The sequence below is a fragment of the Musa acuminata genome, chromosome BXJ2-11 (genome assembly GCF_036884655.1).
Source record: "Musa acuminata AAA Group cultivar baxijiao chromosome BXJ2-11, Cavendish_Baxijiao_AAA, whole genome shotgun sequence".
Lineage (NCBI taxonomy): Eukaryota > Viridiplantae > Streptophyta > Magnoliopsida > Zingiberales > Musaceae > Musa > Musa acuminata.
The window spans coordinates 4,937,504-4,956,692 of record NC_088348.1 but is presented as its reverse complement, the minus strand read 5'-3'; the positions used below and the strand labels follow the sequence as shown (position 1 = coordinate 4,956,692).

The 19,189-nt window shown below is 37.4% G+C and overlaps 2 protein-coding genes across 2 annotated transcripts; both read left to right on the top strand.

The window, feature by feature from the left end:
* Positions 1-729: 729 nt before the first annotated feature.
* Positions 730-12,327, top strand: LOC135627812 (D-xylose-proton symporter-like 2). Its single transcript, XM_065134147.1, has 14 exons — positions 730-1,035; positions 1,127-1,218; positions 2,497-2,575; positions 4,111-4,170; positions 4,279-4,345; positions 4,430-4,554; positions 6,599-6,700; positions 6,779-7,147; positions 7,277-7,324; positions 7,410-7,472; positions 8,013-8,093; positions 9,448-9,546; positions 11,132-11,269; positions 12,032-12,327. The coding sequence occupies exons 1-14, from the start codon at positions 994-996 to the stop codon at positions 12,161-12,163; spliced, it is 1,497 nt and encodes a 498-aa protein (XP_064990219.1). The 5' UTR covers positions 730-993; the 3' UTR covers positions 12,164-12,327.
* A 612-nt stretch (positions 12,328-12,939) lies between these two features.
* Positions 12,940-18,526, top strand: LOC135627811 (4-coumarate--CoA ligase-like 6). Its single transcript, XM_065134146.1, has 6 exons — positions 12,940-14,053; positions 15,746-15,935; positions 17,075-17,220; positions 17,504-17,571; positions 17,665-17,767; positions 18,297-18,526. The coding sequence occupies exons 1-6, from the start codon at positions 13,031-13,033 to the stop codon at positions 18,411-18,413; spliced, it is 1,647 nt and encodes a 548-aa protein (XP_064990218.1). The 5' UTR covers positions 12,940-13,030; the 3' UTR covers positions 18,414-18,526.
* Positions 18,527-19,189: the final 663 nt, after the last annotated feature.

The window sequence follows — 19,189 nt, the reverse complement described above, 5'->3', positions numbered from 1 at the left end:
TACTTGCTTTTGTATCATGCTGAATGCGGTAGGAAGAGGGGCGGGGGAGGACTGCTGTTGGGCCATGGAGAACTGAACTAAGCCTAGAGTTTCACTTTGGGACACTGCAGCCAGTCGATGTTGCTGTTGCTTACCACTGGCTTTATATTGCTGAATCCAATTGCCTGCTACATGTCGCCACGTCACTCGTACTTTATGTTACGCGAGGGACGCCCACGAGGTTCACGTTTCCTACCCTCCGTAGAGAGAGAGAAGGAGATGTGATGAATTCATATGTGAGAGAGAGAGAGAGGAGCATGTGATTCCAAGTGGTCCATCGCATTACCGATTGGTTGGGTGTCAATAATAGAGCGCGTTGTTTGAGCTCGGTGGGTCCCGGTGTTCACGGCGCCACGTGTATCTGGTCTTTCTCTGACACATCGGGACGCTGCGTGGTGGCACGACGCCCACGTGGACCACGTGCGTCCCCGCTTCGCTGCATCTCGCGTTATACGAGTCACAATTATGTTGGCTTGGGGAATTCTGGGAAGCTTTTAAGTTTACGTCCCTACCAACCAATTATACACACTGCTTGTCGCCCCCACTCACCCCCACCCGAATCAGGATCCATATTTTCCAGCCAACGTGGCAGAGCTCTATTAGTTCTCCTAGGAGTGGACCCCAAACTTCAAGTACATAGACCTGTTTCTGAAAGAGGCCACACAGCTGATGATTCGAACCCGTTTCTCGATTATATTGGGGCCTCGCGTTCCCAATCTTTCTCGGCCCTGCTTTTCCGTGACGGTCTGCTAACAAAAGGCAACGCAGCGCAACGAGGAGTCGTTCCTCCTCTCTTGCTCGTTTACTTCCCGATCCTACCTCCCTCCGTCGCCTCACCCTCGGTTCCTCTTCCTCCTCTCTGTCTCGTCCCACCCCGATCAAGAACCCCAGAATCAAGTCTTCTTCCCTCGATCCGCGAGTCGAGCCGCTGCCGTCCTTCTCCGCCCCAAGAAAATGGCGTCGGGGGCCAACTCGGATAGGCTTCTTGCGAGGGATGTGAGTGATCTTGCCACCCGATTTCTTCTTGGACTCTTGATTTGGTTTCTTGTTCTGCTTCTTTCTTTGTTAATCCTACCGTGACGATTAGGTGACCTCGAGTGAAATTGAGAATCCAAGGCAGCCTCTGATCAATGGCGTCACTTCTAGCGAGAGCTATTCTGCTACTGCAGCGATTCTTCCGTGAGTCCACTACATCCCGGGCAACTGCTAATGCTCCAAGTTAGAAATAGTTGGATAGTAGTGGTTGTATGGTTTTCTTGCGTAATAAAAGGAAAATAACATAAAAGAAAGGCGTCCGAGAGAAGTCATTTTCTCATGTTTCAAATGGACAAAATGAAACAAGGTTTTTGCTTTCTGTATGTTATGACAACTGAAATGACACCCAAGAACCTAAAACATCCTTGTTTTACTGATTTGTTTTCCAAAAAAGGTTGTTTAAGTAAGGATATCTGTTACATCATGTTTCATAAGATGATTAACTATCATGCTCAAATTCTACGAGTGCCTACCATATACAACTTAGTGTTAAGTTGTCACTCTAGAGGACTGTGGTTTTGTTATCAGTCACGAGAATTTTCTTATTGTCCTGTTTGCATCAGGTATGGTATGCCGATTTTAACATTACCTTTTGTTAATCAGGCTTATTGATTTTTTTAGTGACATTAATATCAAAAAGGAAAAGAAAATGCTTGCTAAATAATTTCATAAAAATTAATTAGTTGCTCTAACTATTCTAGCTATACTGAATTTCTTGTAGGAATATAATTATACTTCTAGGGGAAGATTAAGAAGTTGTAATGCTTTGATTTAAGAACTACAGCAGATTGTCAAGAACACCTTTTTGACAATTTGCAATGGATGACTTGGAAACTCCCAACAGAACTGAACAGAAATCTTCTAATAATATCACAGAAATTTGTAATTTCTGTTAGTCTATTCATATGACTTGAAGGTCTCTTTTGCAAAATCATTGAATGGTAAGTATGGTTCCTGCATCATCTTAGAAATTCAATTGCATAGCAGTACAGATAAACATAGATGCCCTCTTGCATGCGGCAGGGGATGCTATTAAACTCTTCTATCTCATTTTATTGCTGTCATTGTTCTAATATTCAAGACTTTTTCCTATGTTTCATTCTTTTGTTCTGAAAATGATTTCAGAATTAACCTTTTAAACTCTCTTTCCTCCTGACCAGCACCTAACTTGTCTCGAGGATATTTGACGCATGATAGATGTTACTTTCACAAGTGAGAGATTTGTAAACAATTTTTAGAAAAAAAAAGGATCTTCACTTTGATTCATTATTCTGAAGAGAAATGCCTTGTCTCTAAATGTTACTCCTGGGTCAAAACTAGATCAACATGATTTTAGGAGGTTCATTAAAAAAATGAAGAAAGTAAGGTGTGTGGATATGGTTTCTTTGTTATGACAATCTCAAGTAACTCGATGAATTTTAGGTTCTTCTTCCCAGCTCTAGGAGGGCTACTCTATGGCTATGACATTGGTGCAACGTCTGGTGCTAAAATTTCTTTGCAGGTGTGCCAACTCAAGCTTTTCATCCTTGATAGTATCTGTTTTTTAATTTGGTGATAAGGTTTCAAATTCTGATAATTTATATTGAGTGTATCTGGCATAGGTTTTTTCAGTTAATGCCTGAATTCATAGAACACATTGGTTGGTTACTTCAGAAAAGTGTAATCTTAATAGAAGTTTGTTTTTCTGCTTGAACTAAAACTTAAAATCATGTGAGATTATTGGTTATCTATTGTATGATTCAACTCATTATAAAATTTTGTTTCTACTTTCTACTGTAGGACATCATGTGAAATCTCATGTTGGTTGTGACCATATGATTCTGTTAATGGTTCACCATGTGGTGCTTCTCATGATTGTTTCTGTTACTTTATGGGAAGCATCTTTTGCTTGTATTTATTTCAATCTGGTTTGAGTAAATGGTTTCACATGGAATTTCCTTCTAATCTTCTTGTGAGAAATTGGCTCACTATCTGGAAACATTATTTTTGCTGTATGCACATTTGCCCTCAACTTGCTGCAAATGTGCTTCTCCTTTGCTATCTGATAATTTTGCCTTGTGATGTAAAAGTAGTTTTCAGCATACTTAATATGCCAATGTTGGGACACTCAAGTAGACTTGCCTCTAGGTGGTTTAAATTAAGATTTGCTTCAGGGCTGGTAAATGTGTGAAGATGGACTTGGGGTGGTGCATTCTCCTAAAACTGGATGATAGATGGGGTTAACAGGAAGGCAGAAGCACATGTTCAGGGATATTGAAAAAATTGTGGCAAACTAGCATGGTTGTTTGGGTGATGATCATGGTAGAGAAGTTCTGATAATAAAAGGTTTTTGTTTTGCAATTGATAATTCTTGTATCTTATGTTAGTGAAAATATAAGTACCACAGATCTCTGCTGAAAATATAAGTGCTAAAATATGATGCCTTTGCTGCAGTTTGAATTTATCATATGTTTCTGCACGAGATAAGTACCACAGACCTCTCCTTGTTCCTCTGCCTCTTTGATACATTCTATTTGCTATCTATTCTATCTTAGTCTTCTTGCAGTATCTCTGTTGTTTCTTCTGTTTTTTCTCTCCTTTTATATTCTAATTACTTGCTATCCATGCTGAGAATGAGACCAGAAGCAGCCAATATCACAAGTTTGAAAGTAGTTTTAGCATCCACAAATGAGACAGCTCTGTCATAGAAACATGCTTGATATATGGGGAAAAAGTATGTCAAAAGGAACCAAGCTATTCTGAGAAAGTATCTGAACTAGAAGATATCTTTGACCTTTCGTTACAGAAATGATTAATGATTTAGTAATTGAGTTAAGATATCATTACAGTAGTTACTCTAAGAATTTTAGTACAGAATTGATTTACCTATATATCTCAAGTATCTTCAGGGAAAAAGTTTATTCGGGTATGCTTTAATTGATCGATAATAGCTTAATTGACTATGTTGCTCATAGTATACCTGTCAAACTTCGGATCTCTTACATGTCTGATTGAGAGGTTTCTGGATTGTTGGTTTACTAAAATTTCTTTTTGCAGTCATCAAGCTTAAGTGGGACGACATGGTATAATTTATCCTCTCTGGAAATTGGTCTCGTGGTGAGTTAACACCACATAGTATCATGGATCACAAGAGCGTTGGTTCTGTTATCTCTCGTCATCATATTTTGCACATTGCTATTTATTCCTGAATCCTGTATATGACAGGTTAGTGGGTCTCTATATGGTGCCTTGATCGGTTCTGCTCTGGCATTTACCATTGCTGACTTTCTAGGTTTGCTGCCTGAACTTTGACAATATAATAAGATTTTTCTTCCTTCATATCTAGAAACTAATCCTAGATTATATTTAAATGAAGGAAGAAGGAGGGAGTTATTACTCTCTGCTGTGCTATATTTTGTTGGAGCTCTGCTGACAGCATTGGCACCAAACTTTCCTGTTATGGTGATTGGACGTTTTGTGTACGGTACAGGAATTGGATTGGTAACTGAACCAACCTTCTTCTATTTATTTATGTTCATGTGATTTATGTACACATAAATTCCATAATTATTGATGATTCCCTTAATCTTGGCAAGTACTTAATATTGTGGCATAATCAATTATCATGTTCTGGCTTCAATTATTTTACTCTTGAAATCTTTTATTGTCCTTTAGATGGAGAAATTTTTTCTATGCTGATTTTTGGTTTTGCTGTTGTTTGTATGTTTTCTTTGGTCCAATATTCTATTCCCACAAATTGTCACCGTTTACGATGCACTTCTACGAGCTTTTCATAACTTCTTGTGCTTTATTTGTTTCACTATGTGATTGGCATGTTCATATTTTTTGATGACACTTCAATAATTGTTTTTTCAGAAAATTTTTCTGTATGAATTGGTGATGGGAATTATGATTCATTCACTTTTAGATCTTGCATCTTTTTGTTTTAAAATTTTCAGCAGAACAAGGCATGTTGGTTTTTCCATTTGTGAATCAGAAATCTTACTTCTTAGGTATCTACAACCTATTATACTATTTGAGGTGTCCACTGATCCATTGTTGACACTTCTTGAAAGAGATTCTGTATTCATATCCACTATGTATCAGATATTGGTTCTTGTCTGTATCTGATACTTTCTTTATTTTTTTTCTTTTGCTACGCGAAATTATAATAAAAATCATATGGTGTTTTAAATCCCCGTGGGATTCTCTTAGGGTGCATTCCTTTCTATTCTGAGAGTAGCTAATTGTGAATTTTTTTATTTTTGATTTGTTAGAAGTGCTTTTCCAATACTTGTGAATACTTATATATTATAATTTAAGAGCCTGGCGCATTTTAAAATTCCTTTCTAATCAAGTGATACTTTAAGAGCTGAAAGAAAATTGAAACTTATATATTATGCAAACTACAAAAAAAAAAATTGTCTCTATTTCTCTACCCTTTGATGTATCATTTATCTGTCATATATGTTGGTACTTATGCCCATCCATGTGCTTCATAGATTGGCAGATAAGTTCTAACTTCTTAGTACTTAATATTCTCATGGCAGTGACTCCTGTCCTGTGACTCATTTCTTGTCCAATTGGATCTTTGTTCATTGTGCTGGTGATGTTTGCAATGCAATCTTAGTTGTTGTTTTGAGAATGTACAACAATATAAGAAGTATGTCATCATTCTATTTTCTGCATTGATATGTCGGCGCATATGGCATGTAAGATTGGTTTCTCTTTTACAAACTTTTGATTTCACCATATGTGTGACTCTGCTTCCTCATTTCTCAATCAGATGTTGAAGTCTACAGAAGTCGGACGAGTGATTCTGAACTCGGTTTGTCTAATATAAGATTTTGGGCTGAATCATGTGGTTCTTAACCGAAACCATTTGAGTAGGTTGGTTTTTGCTGAATCTGGTCAAAATTTGTGCAATTTCAACCTGTTTGGTTGAAATTTTATACCAAGTAATTTTGCTCATAATCAAGCAGTCAGCACACTGGTTTGGCCTCAGGCCAGTATGTAATTCCATTATGGATGAAATTACTTGTGAAGTAATTTTATGCCAAAAATTACATCCACATGAACACAGATAAATGAAGTTCATGGCCATTGTTTCTGTGCTTTTTCAAATGGAATGAGCAGATTGTGGCATTATTGAAGAGATTCATACAAGATATCACCACTTTTGGATAAAATGAGCAAATTTTAACATCGTTACAACACAGCATGTATCTGTCTAATAGTTTAGATAGTTTAATTAATATATGATATCTGATGAGTTTAACTTGATGCTGGGCATGTTAGATTTATATCATTATCTTGTATGTGTGATACTCTATTTATTAAGTCAACATTCTTTGCTTGCATCCCGCATTTCCTTGATATAAAAATATCATTTTAGAGAACAACTGTTGCTATTTGCTTGTTTTAAGTTGAACAGAATTGAATAGGCACTTGCAGTCATACTATTTATAATGCCTAACATTTAAATTTACATATTTTATATTTTGAAGATAGAAGTTTGTTCTAAATGCAGTTTTATTTTCATCAGGCTATGCATGCTGCTCCAATGTATATTGCAGAGACTTGTCCAACTCAGATACGAGGCAGACTTATCTCTCTGAAAGAGTTCTTCATTGTCTTTGGGATGCTTGTAAGTATAAATATACTGGTGTGTCAAAAATATGTGGGCTTGGATATGTGAATGCTCATTGTTTTGCCATACTTGCAGTTGGGTTATATATCTGGCAGCATCTATGTTGATTTGATTGGTGGATGGCGTTATATGTATGCCACTAGTGCTCCTATATGTCTAATCATGGGCATAGGAATGTGGTGGTTACCACCATCACCTCGTTGGCTGCTTTTGTGCGCCATACAAGGTAAAGGAAGCCTGCCACATGCGAAAGAAGTTGCCATTACCTGTCTGTGTCATTTGAGAGGTGTAGCTTTTAGTAGTTCAGCTTCAGAACAAGTTGACTTGATTTTGGATGAGCTGTCATATGTGGATCAGGAAAAACAAGCTGCATTTAGCGAGATCTTTCGAGGGAAATGCCTCAAAGCCCTCATTATCGGTGCAGGACTGGTGTTTTTTCAGCAGGTTGCCACAATGAATTTTCAGATTTGTTTAGTGATTTACCGATATTACATCTACCTTATCAATAGTCATTTGGTGCTTTCTTGCCATGACATTTGTTCTCTATCAGCTTATAGTTTTCTTCTACATCAGGTAACAGGGCAACCTAGTGTGCTCTATTATGCTGCAACCATTCTTCAGGTACTCCAATCTATGATCAGTATGTGTATGGGAACAGAAAGAAATATATGCTAACAAATATACTACTTTTATTTTGTGTTGGCAGAGTGCGGGATTTTCTGCAGCATCCGATGCTACACGTGTCTCTATTCTTCTTGGTTTGCTGAAGGTAGAAACAGAACTTGGTTTTAGCTAATAACTCATCGATCTGTATTCATATTTAAAACCTCCATTTTACATTTTCTTTTTTCTTTACCTGATCAATCTATGTATGTCTTTTTGAATTTACATATATCTGAAATTGGAATCTCATTTGTGAATTCTTCTGTTTAGTTTGACTTGCTTAAGAACTTGATTTAATATGTGACATTGTATGTTTCAATCTGTCATTTGTGAATTATTCTGTTTAATTTGATTTTATTAAGAACTTGATTTAATATGTGACATTGTATATTTCAATCTGCAATGCTTGTAAAATTGATAACACACTCATTTCCGAGCTATGGTAGAACATTTTTTCTTATGCCAACCAGTTCTATTACCATGTCTTCATGCACAGTAACAAGTGGCCTTCAGTTTACTATTTTTTAGTATGCTGATATATACTTTTTCATACCCCTCTTGCAAAGAACATATAGCATGAGCTGTATACACTATTAAATTGTGGCAGGTTCTTTTCAAGGGTCTAATATTTCTGTTTCCTTTGCAGCTAATTATGACCGGTGTTGCTGTTCTCGTGGTGGATAGACTTGGAAGAAGACCTTTACTTATTGGCGGTGTTAGTGGGATAGTAAGCTTCTTGAACTTTTGCTGATAGGACTTGCATCTGAGAACAACAGAAAGAAAACAGTCCTGCTGTTAGGACTGACATAATATGTTTGTTCTGTACGTAGAAGGGTATAACACAACACTGATGTGGAGGGCCTAGCCATTGATGAAAATTGTAGGAGATAAGAATCATGAAAGTTAAAATGGTAGATGCTTATTGGTGAAGAGTTAGATGGCGTCAAGCCAACTTATACTCTGTTCATTAGGCCCTTTGGCACAATCCCTGCAAAATATGAAAATACTAAAGAAATGCAGGAGCTAATAAAATAAAATTCAGAAAATTAAACAAAGTGGCAGTGAAGTTCTACGTATGACTCTTCTACTGAGGGTTTTAATTGTCTGGGTCCAGTACAATATTCCATTTGTCTCTAAAATTCCAGATTTTAAGCATCTTTTTGTTACAAAACATTTATATCTTCCTCTAGTTTCTAGTTACATGCTAAAATTTAACATGCTCATACATTCATGTTCAAAATTGGGATGCTATTGGAACCTAGAACTAGAAGACTAGAAAGTTGGTAAGAAAGATTACAACTCTAGCTGCAATTGAGCTTATCTTAAACTTGGAGGAACGATCTGAATCCTGTGAGTCATTGGACATATTTCTAAAGAGAAAATAATAAACAATTTTTTTCCATTACTGCTGGTGACTAGGCTTGAACCTGGCGCATTTTAAAATTCCTAAAGTGGATACAACTACCATGCAGGGAAGATTGATAGTTGTAATTATGAATCTATTATGTAGTGTGATGCTCTGATACAATATCACCAGTATAGTGTGTACCTAGATTCATGACATGTTTATTATTCCGGACAAGCAGTATTGGTTAGTATTGTGTTTGTCATATCATGTTACTATATAATTTATAGAACCTATGTGTTCTTAGTAGAATTTAGACTGTTTTGCAGGGGTTATATGGTTTAAATATTTTGATATGTTGCCCTAGTAACCACATGTCTATGGTTTTGTAACTTCATTTTGTTTTCTTTTTGGTGGAATTTGCTTTTTTTAGTAGAAGTGCATATTTAAGAAGATTTATTCTGCCTGGTGTATTTTTATTTAAATTTGTGTGGGGAAGTTCAGATGAATTTGGATAGGTGTGCTGCTCTTGTATATCCATTTATAAGGTTCTGTGTGATTTCTTGCTGGTGAACTTTGTTCTTTACCTAGTAATCACAAAGGCACCAACAAGCTTAATTTTTGTTGTCTGTCTATTTTCTGCGAAAGAACTATCTGATGTTGTAGTACGAAGTTATGAGCCATCTGTAAATATTCTTTTGTCTGATTGAGATGATGCTACCTTATTATTCTGCAGGCAATCTCCTTGTTCCTATTATCATCTTATTACACCTTGTTGAACTCTCTGCCTTCTGTGGCAGTGATAGCATTGCTTCTGTATGTTGGTTGTTATCAGGTATTGTTTTATCATCTTTTCATTTTCTTTTCTCATGATTGTTACACAGCACTTAAGTAGTATATTACTCATTTCAGGTATTCTTTTTTCGTCATCATTTTATCTGATAATATATTGGGATGCATCGCATAGAAGTATTGCTTTCCTGCTAATGTTGCTTGTTATCAGCCATTGTATTATCATGATTTTATCTTGCATGATTGTTACAATATTCTTAATTATTCACAATAATCAAAGGATCTCTTTGTCACATAGTGATGTATCACTATACACATAGTGATGTATAGTGATGAATTGTCACCCACATCTGCTAAGGGAGATAAGTTCACCTGCTATTTATAAATAGGCAAAAAATTTACAACTCATCATCGAATTTTGTTTGTCACCGACAATAGTGACAAACCATTTCTCTTCAATGAGTCGGGGACCTTTTTTTCAGTTGGCTCTTTCTATATTTGTTTTATGAGTTGTACTACATAGTGCATAGACATATCATGGCAATACATTTAAACTCTACATCAGTAGTTTCTTCACATTCTTTTTCTCTTTGGGTGAAGGAAAAGTTTCAATGCCATTGATGTTTCCATCAGAAGGAAAACCTGATCGGTTGCTAAAAATAACTAAGTCCTATCCTCATTTTTACCACAATATTTTTCTTCCATATAATTGTAAGCCTTCCCAAGGACAACCTGGGAGGTCGCTTGACAATATGTTTCTTCACAATATTTTTACCACAGTATCTAAGTTGTGTCCTCTCACCTAACACATTCTTACCACAGTATTTTTCATTCATGTAATTTTAGGCCTCATAATTTCTTCCCAATAATCTAAAACAGTATATGTTGGACACACTCGTATTGTTCCAGATTAGATTCCAAAATCTAATATTTTCTTGGGCCTTTAAATGACTCCAAAATAAGGATTCAACCAAATATTTGGTTACCAATTTACGACGATTCCTCTTTTTACCACAATATTTGTTTGCACCTTTCTTTATATGAGGATAAAACACGATTCCAAAATCTTTGTTTATATTCATATAAGAATATATTTGATTATATGTATTAAGTTTGATATTGTTACTTCATTTCATAAATCTCTTTAGTAGGACTTCAAATTGATGTTTGGTTTATCATCAAAACAATAATCAGATTTGAAATCCACTAGAATCAGAATTGAAATGACCAAATCTTCTGATGAATTTGGTTCAGAGGCTCTGGAGATGCAATCAGAATCAAAAAACCAAATCTAGCTCCACAATGTAGGATTTCAAATATTCCAAATAGGGGACATGGAATCCTTCAAGAATATAGGAGTTTGAACCCCATTCATTAAAAACTTGGACCGGAATCACTAATTTAATTTCTTGTAAAATGTAATCAAATTTTGGAAACAAAACACCACCTAAGATGTTTTTCTTTATGCTTTAGTTTGGTGCTAACAAAGACATTTATGGTTGTAGTGCTGACCTTGAAAAGCAACAGTTGCCACTTAAAAAGCGAAACAGCCAGTTTGGTCCCTGTAAACATATTTTCAGAGTTTTCAATAGCAAGTGCAGTTTTTTCATTAATTCATATTCCTGCAGTTGTCATTCGGTCCAATCGGTTGGCTCATGATATCAGAGATTTTTCCTTTGAGATTAAGAGGGCGTGGATTAAGTATTGCAGTGCTTGTTAACTTTGCCTCAAATGCTTTGGTGACTTTCGCTTTCTCACCGTTGGAGGTAATTATGCTGATAATTTCAATCTTGTTTTAATCTGTTTTTATTAGTTCACATGTCATATAGTAGTAGTATCATGATATGGTTGATAATAAGGACCATTTGATCATGTGAAGCCATGAGATAATTACACAATAATTTATATATATGCCTAGTGTAAAATTGAATAGTGAACCTTCATCCTCATTTAAGTCAAATTTACTTCTAGTTTATGTTATATAATATTAGCTTATTTGGTCATGCAATTTAGATGGTTGGGGCATGCTTGTCATGTCGTAAAAGGTATTTCTTGCTTAAGATTGTTTCATTGCAGCAGTCCATTTATTATAACCAAACAATAGATGTATGAAATGGAGCTTCTGCAACAAGTCTTTTTTTTTTTTTTCTTAGATGTTGTTTAATTTGGAAAATGAGAAACCCTTTTGTTTATTCTCTTGGCTACCAGAATATGTTAATAAGCCACAGTACATATATTGTCATACTTGAGATGTTAGAAATGCACATCTTACATGTCTCAGTTACAAGCCAAAGCATCTGTGAAGTACTTGAGGCTCACCCCCATGCTTACTGATCATGAGTATTACTTTTTATAGTTTGTTAGTATGACGGATTACATTTCCTATTTAGTTTGGATGTCAGATGCGACATGCATTCGTGCTTATGTGCTTTTGACAAAGCCAACAATCACGTTCCTGTGCATTTGAAATGTCAATCACCTAAGTTTTTTTTTTTTTTTTTTTTAATTTTTTTGTTTTATGATATCAGACGCTAGTTGGAACGGGTGTTCTCTTCGCTGGCTTTGGGGTGATTGCCATTGCCTCTCTGCTATTCATATTCTTCGTCGTCCCAGAAACAAAGGGGCTCACCTTGGAGGAAATCGAAGCCAAGATCTTATAGAGGTTTTAACAGATGGCGCTACATCTCTGTATCTGCACGTACCAGACTCAGGGAAGCTTTTATGTTATCTTTGTTTGTTGCAAGGTCCTAGAAAAATTATAATATCCTTTTGAGCACCCCTGACAGAGGACTCATTTCAATGTTAATACAGGCATTTTACCAAATGCTCTCGTGATGCAGCAATATTTTGCCAGCATGAATTCTATACCTGAACGTAAGATTTATGTTATGCCACCACCACTACTACTATGTGTGTTTTAACAGGCGAATTGATTTGGTTGGTTACACAGTTTAGTTAAATTTTGATCTTCCAGCGATAAAGTTGATTGGGGTTTCACATTTGCTGCTCATATGTAGGTTAATACGTAACTGATGAATAGTTCTAATCGGAGGGGAGGCTTCAATCGTATTAAGTAAAATGATCCCTAATTTAGCCAAATTAGATTTAGTATGAACTTTTAATTTGATCAAAACAGTGCAGGGTTGAGATAGGACGTATTTGGCTACAAATTCACCATTAATATTACGTTGTCGAGTTGTCTACGTCAACTTGACAAGTATAGACGATGATAAAAAGGGATGGTTACGTACTCATCCTTATCATTGCTATCATGAGCCGCACGGTCGTTCGGTTAATACCCCCCCGCCCACCCCGCATTAGGAAAGAGGAAAATTTTGAGGCCATCAGTCATTTGGTTGGAGAGTTGGACACGTGATTTGATCAAAACAAAATTCTCTCCTTTTTAATTATGCCACCCCAAATTCCCTCCTCGCCTCTCCCTCTTAAAGTTGCTTCTTCTTCACCTCTCTCTCTCTCTCTCTCTCTCCACAACCCCTCCCCAAGGATTCTGTTTTGTCTTCTCTTCCATGGAGGCTATACGTCGGCAGAGCCCAACATCGGGCTTCTTCTCCCCCGAGACGGGGATATACCGCAGCAAGCACCGGCCCGCCGCCCTGCCTCAAGACCCTTTCGTGGACCTCGTCTCCTACGTCTTCTCTTTCCCCCACCAAGGAGTCACCGCCCTCGTCGACTCCAGGTCCGGCGCCTCCATCGCCTACGCCGAGCTCCGCGGCATGGTTCGCTCCCTGGCCGCCGGCCTCAGCCGGGTTGGAATCACCAGTAAGGACGTCGTCCTGGTCATGCTGCCCAACAGCATTCTCTTCCCGGTCGTTTTCCTGGGCGTTCTCTCGGTCGGCGCCGTCTTCTCTACCATGAACCCGCTGAGTAGCGCCGAAGAGATCAAGAAGCACATGAGCCTTTGCCGCTTCACCTTTATCTTCACCGTCCCCAGCAACGTCGCGAAGCTGGGCGGATTGGGTGTCAAGATCGTCACGGTGCCGGAGGAGCCCGAGTTCGACGCCCACAAGTTCGTCCTCTTCAACAGTCTCATTTCGAGCGATCCCAACGACGCCCCGAGGCCTGTCATCCGTCAGACCGACACCGCCGCGATACTCTTCTCCTCCGGCACCACTGGGGCCAGCAAAGGGGTCGTTCTTACGCACAGGAACCTTATTGCTACGGTCGAGCTTTTTGTTCGGAGCGAAGCTTCACTGTATGGTAGTGAGAGCTGGAGGAATGTTTACCTCACAGCCATCCCCATGTTCCATGTGTATGGTCTTTCCCTCTTCTCCATGGGGCTCCTGTCGTTGGGATCCACCATTGTGGTGATGAGAAAGTTCGATGTGGAGGAGGCAGTTCGAGCTATCGATGCGTTTAAGGTCACTCATTTTCCTACTGTCCCACCGATAATGACGGCCCTGATAAGGGCCAAGGGTGCCACCGGCTGCCGATTGCAGTCCCTCGTGCAGGTTTCATGTGGAGCGGCTCCGATTGCCCCAAAAACTATTCATGACTTCTTGAAGGCATTTCCTCATGTTGATTTCATTCAGGTGAGACTAGCTATTTAATCATCTTTGATGATCGCTCTCCCTATCGTTAGATTTTACATGGCACCCTCAAGTTGTTTGATATTTGGTTAAGACAAGTACGAGATTTGGAGCTTTGGTTTTGTGAATCATAGATCAAAGTTAATTTGTTTACTTGCTCTGCGTCTTGGGTTTTGAGTGCCCATATGGTCACATCTCTTTGCATTTAATGATGCATGTCGTAGATAATTCTTTGTTCTATTTTATGCAAAATTGATGCAAATGCAACTTATATTGATGCATAAGAAGGCACGTTGTGGTAGTGTTACTCTTCTTCAATATGGACATCCGTTTGTGTCCTTTTTCTTCATTATGAAAATTCCTCTCAACTTTTTCCATTCCTGAAGGTTGCATGAAGCATAATCTCCAGAATCCTATTAGTTTACATTTTACTGTAGATTCATTCTAGTATGGAAATCTATGTGCTTGTGGCAACTTCCTGCTGAGTAGTTTGCTCCTCAACTCTTGCAATTGAATTCTTGTTATTCATTATGCGGAAGCGAGATCTAAATGATTCTTAGGAATTTGCATATTACAAGTTCAAGCAAGATTTCATCTTGCCTTCAACATATTAAAATTGCGTCTGCAGATTACCACATAATATTTTGCTGTTTCATGCTTAAATTGTCAAAATTTAATAACATAGTGCCACTTAATAATGCATAGTATTAATTTAATATTTAGAACCACTATTTGATTGAATAGGGTTACAACCTTCACACATTATTAGATCTGATTAGAAAGGGGCATCCATTTTATCCAAAATTAGTACTACAAGTCCCTCATATTTGTCTTAATATCATCTAAAGTTGATTATCAAGTTACTATAGCTCAAAGCATGAGGTTTCACCTGTAAATTACTGACTCGGGATGTGAATGGCTTCGACACAGGTGAGTTGCATACTCATATAGGTTGAATGGTGTGCGTATAATCTGGAGTCCATCAAGCACCAAAGGAAAAAAGTTTGAAAGATGTTTATCTATATCCTAAATGACTATAACTTAACATCTTTAATGAGTATCTATTCAAAGAGAGATGAAACCATAAACACATATATTTATGAAGACCAAACGGCCACTTTATTGTTTACCATCCATGTGAATATCTGAATCTAATATTTTAAATTCTGGTTTAATTGAATCTAACATCCAAATTTGAATTGGATATTTGTATACAGATTCATGCTTGGTGTAAGAATTATATTCATAATTGACATTATGAAACAAGCATAAAATGCGGAAGTGGATGTATTATTATCTTTTTATAAATATCCCTGCCTTTGGGAAAATGATGGGCAAAGTATATCTCTGTTTCTTACATAGCATCCGCTGAGCCTTCTTATTTTTGATACGTAAGTGGTGATTTTAATAAATTCATAATGTATATTGGACATGTTTTTTGGTATTCAGAAGTAGCACATCATGACATTAGCACTTGACATATCCTCATGCTTGGGTCGTACCAATAGCATTACACTGGCATAACACTTGTACCAGGTTGGAATAGATTTTGTGCTAAATTTGTGCCAACCGGTATGGTTGTGATTGCATGTAGCCAGCTTCTAGCCTGCTACCATAACTTAAAACTTTAAGGCGTTTACATATTTGTTGACTTTCATTTAATGGGTATTATTGTTTTATCTAATTTTATTGCAGGGGTATGGCTTGACAGAATCTGCTGCAGTAGGAACTCGTGGTTTCAATACAATAAATTGTAGAAGGCATATTTCTGTGGGATTGCTAGCTCCAAACATGCAAGCTAAAATTATTGATTTAGAGACAGGGTCTTGTTTGCCTCCTGGTACAAGTGGGGAGCTGTTGCTTCATGGAGCAGCCATTATGAAAGGTAAACTTAAAAACAGTTACAGCAGCCTAAGCTTGTAAGCTTTTATTTGGGCATGTTTTAGAAAAATTTTGTTTGGCTGCATCAAATCTTACTGTGGAAGCGTTTTGTTATCCTGCTCTTTAAGGCCATTTGATTTGCATCTATTTCGTTGATTGTTTTGATAATTTCTAGATCCCATACCAAGTCCTGTGTATTTCATCTTCATCCTGATCTTCTAAAATATTGCATTGATTTAATTGGCAATGGAAAAGATAGATCTCGTAAATGCAGACAAGACTTTAGTTGCTTCTCTTCAGAAGATTAAATGATTATAATTAATCTCGAATGAGTTTGACTTGGTTCAGGTTCATGAATGGAAAATCACTTGATCCAGGTTGACTTTAAATTATGAAGAATGCAACTGTATAAGATGGCAGGCTATATACAATATTATGCATTTGAAGAAGCATATTTTTACTGATATTCAGGATGAGAGCCCGTGGATAACAAACTTACACCTCTGCCACAAGGGCCAAGCAGAAATGGAAACTAAATTACGACATTCACCAAGTATGCTTAGGTCCGTGCCCTGAGAATTCTTGCCATGGCAAAGGATGGCCAACTGCCATATGAAACTAACATTTTCACATAAATATACTAACTTACCAATTTATGATCATCACAATTATGTGGAGGTATGCTTGAGTTAGTGTTGAGTTGCAATCTAGAGAATTTATTGGATATCGTGCAGATTAAAGATGCTGACCATCTAGGTAATTGTGTATAGTGTATATTATTTTCTGGCATGGCCTGGAGTGATTCTGTACACCACAGATTGTATACCTGGATATAAAACAGCCCTTTTAGTTTGACAATATGATGCTGAATAAGTGCAATTATCTTCACTATAGCTAATATCGTGAAGAAACTACATGGAAGATAGGTCAGATTGATATTTCTGATATTACCTTTTTCTCTGTCTGCCAAACTTGTGTCATATATATATCTTTATATAAGTGACTGTATGTTGCTTAAGTGTTGTAGCGGAAACATGTATAGTTGTAGTGACAATTACTAGAATAAGCACCGTTTATTTTCTTTGCCATCAATTCCAAATATCAACTTCCAATTGTATAACCATTGATATCAAAACTTAACAGGCTACTTAAATGACGATAATGCAACTTCATCAGCAATCATCGAGGATGGTTGGTTAAAAACAGGGGATATTGCATACTTTGATGGAGATGGATACTTGTATATATTGGACCGTCTGAAAGAGACCATCAAATACAAAGGATTTCAGGTATATCCAATTCACATACTCATGATGCAAAAAGAGGGCACTGATAAGTGATAACTAATGTGCTGTTCTTCAGTATATGCCTTATTTTACTATGAGAAAATAGGAACATTTGGGAGATTTCAAGAAGTATTCATTAATAATTAAAATATCAAACTGAAATGTTAAAAGAAAAGAAGCCATATACAAGTCTGCTTTTTGAGCCTTATTACGTGATCATGGTTGCTTCTTGCAACTTTCTGCAATATCTCTGTACATTATTTCTTGTATGATATTTCTCTTGCAGATAGCACCAGCTGATTTGGAAGCGTTGTTGAATGCACATCCTGACATCGTGGATGCTGCAGTGACAGCGTAAGCTTTACAAGTTCAACAAAGAACCCAGAGATTCTTAATGCGTGCATCTTTCGCTGCTTTTATCCTAATATTATCCTATGACTTCTGTAGGGCTAAGAACGAAGAAGCTGGGGAGATACCAGTGGCATTTGTAGTTACGAGGTCAGGAAGCAAGCTTTCATCCACCGATGTTATCGAGTTTGTGGCAAAGCAGGTATCCACATTAATCGCATCAGTTCCTTTTTCACTTGAAAACCATAAATCTTTCGAAAAACTTTTAGAGATCGAAGGGTAAAATAAATCTTCTGTCCTTTGTGCCATATATATTTAGTGATCACTGAAAGATGATATGCCTGATTAATGACAATTGTGGGATAGTGTAAACAGATTAGCGTATGTTAATGGTCTGTCAATGACACCCGACATGGTGCCTCTCTACAGCGATAATGAATAGAATCTTGTCTTTAGTTGATCTATTTAGTCTCAAGCATATAAATAAAGGAAAACATTCGATAGCACATCCAAATTAGCATAATCGTTTTACCCTTAGAATGCACATGTAGCAGTCTTCTGCCAGTTCTTTCAAGGTTGACTTCTGGAACTTATATTAACAGATGCTTATGACCTGTATATTAAATTGAGATGTATCTTTGAGACCATGAACTGAGTTCAACTAATATTTGACTCTTTGAATCCAGATCTCAATATTCTTTTACATCGTCTTCTGTTGATGTTTGTTCTAGGTGACTCCCTATAAGAAGGTTAGAGAGGTGGTCTTCGTCAACTCGATTCCCCGATCACCAGCAGGAAAGACACTAAGAAGGGAACTGCGAGACACTTTAGCTGCTTCCAGGATGTAATTCGACTGCAGGACAGAAAAAGAAAGTCCAACCCCCTCCCTTGGTTGCAATTTGACCTCACCATATGCATCTTTATCTAATTTTTTTGCAGAGAATAAATAATATAATTTCTACATGCATGATCTGCAAATCACGCAGAGAGAAAGGCAATTAGTTTGATGGGTCAAAACCGCGTGCGATCTGCTAGCTTGATTTCCAAGCAGATGCTGATGCTGTGGTCTCGTGTTTCCAGAATAATCTTTCGACAGCTTCGCATTGGTTGTGTTGGCTCACCAAAGAGGAATTGTTTCAGAGACATTCGATTTGGTGGTGCAGCATCACCACCTCGTGTTCATGTGTCGAGGACATCACGTGTCCTGCACGCGTGAGATCTAAGTATCACCGGATCGAGTCGGTTGGGAGAAGTTGGAAGGGCTGACATATGTCATCCCCCTATTACTAAACTCAGAGGGGGACACAATATCGAATGACAAAAATACCGTCAAATCATTGAACACTCGATCACGTGTTTCTTAGGATCTGATAATTAAGATTTCTCTTAAAAGAAAAAAAAAAAAAAAAAGATTACCCAGGTTCACTGTACTGATCCATACTGTTCGATACGAGTGGTACGTATCGATCCGACAAGAGATCGATACACGAATCGATTTCTCTTAAAAGAAAAAAAAAGAGATCATACCCAGGTTCACTGTACTTATTGATACTGTTCGATACGAGTGGTACGTATCGATCCGACAAGAGATCAATACACGAACCGTCTTCTATCGACAAGGGAA

What these genes read in the sequence shown, in the direction of transcription:
- LOC135627812 (XM_065134147.1), top strand. Translation starts at nt 994, where the DNA reads ATGGCGTCGGGGGCCAACTCGGATAGGCTTCTTGCGAGGGAT. An exon ending in TTGGCGGTGTTAGTGGGATA is followed by an intron (nt 8,094 to 9,447) that starts GTAAGCTTCTTG and finishes ATTATTCTGCAG; the next exon opens with GCAATCTCCTTGTTCCTATT. An exon ending in TCGCTTTCTCACCGTTGGAG is followed by an intron (nt 11,270 to 12,031) that starts GTAATTATGCTG and finishes TTATGATATCAG; the next exon opens with ACGCTAGTTGGAACGGGTGT.
- LOC135627811 (XM_065134146.1), top strand. Translation starts at nt 13,031, where the DNA reads ATGGAGGCTATACGTCGGCAGAGCCCAACATCGGGCTTCTTCTCCCCC. An exon ending in CTCATGTTGATTTCATTCAG is followed by an intron (nt 14,054 to 15,745) that starts GTGAGACTAGCT and finishes ATTTTATTGCAG; the next exon opens with GGGTATGGCTTGACAGAATC. An exon ending in TGGAGCAGCCATTATGAAAG is followed by an intron (nt 15,936 to 17,074) that starts GTAAACTTAAAA and finishes AAAACTTAACAG; the next exon opens with GCTACTTAAATGACGATAAT.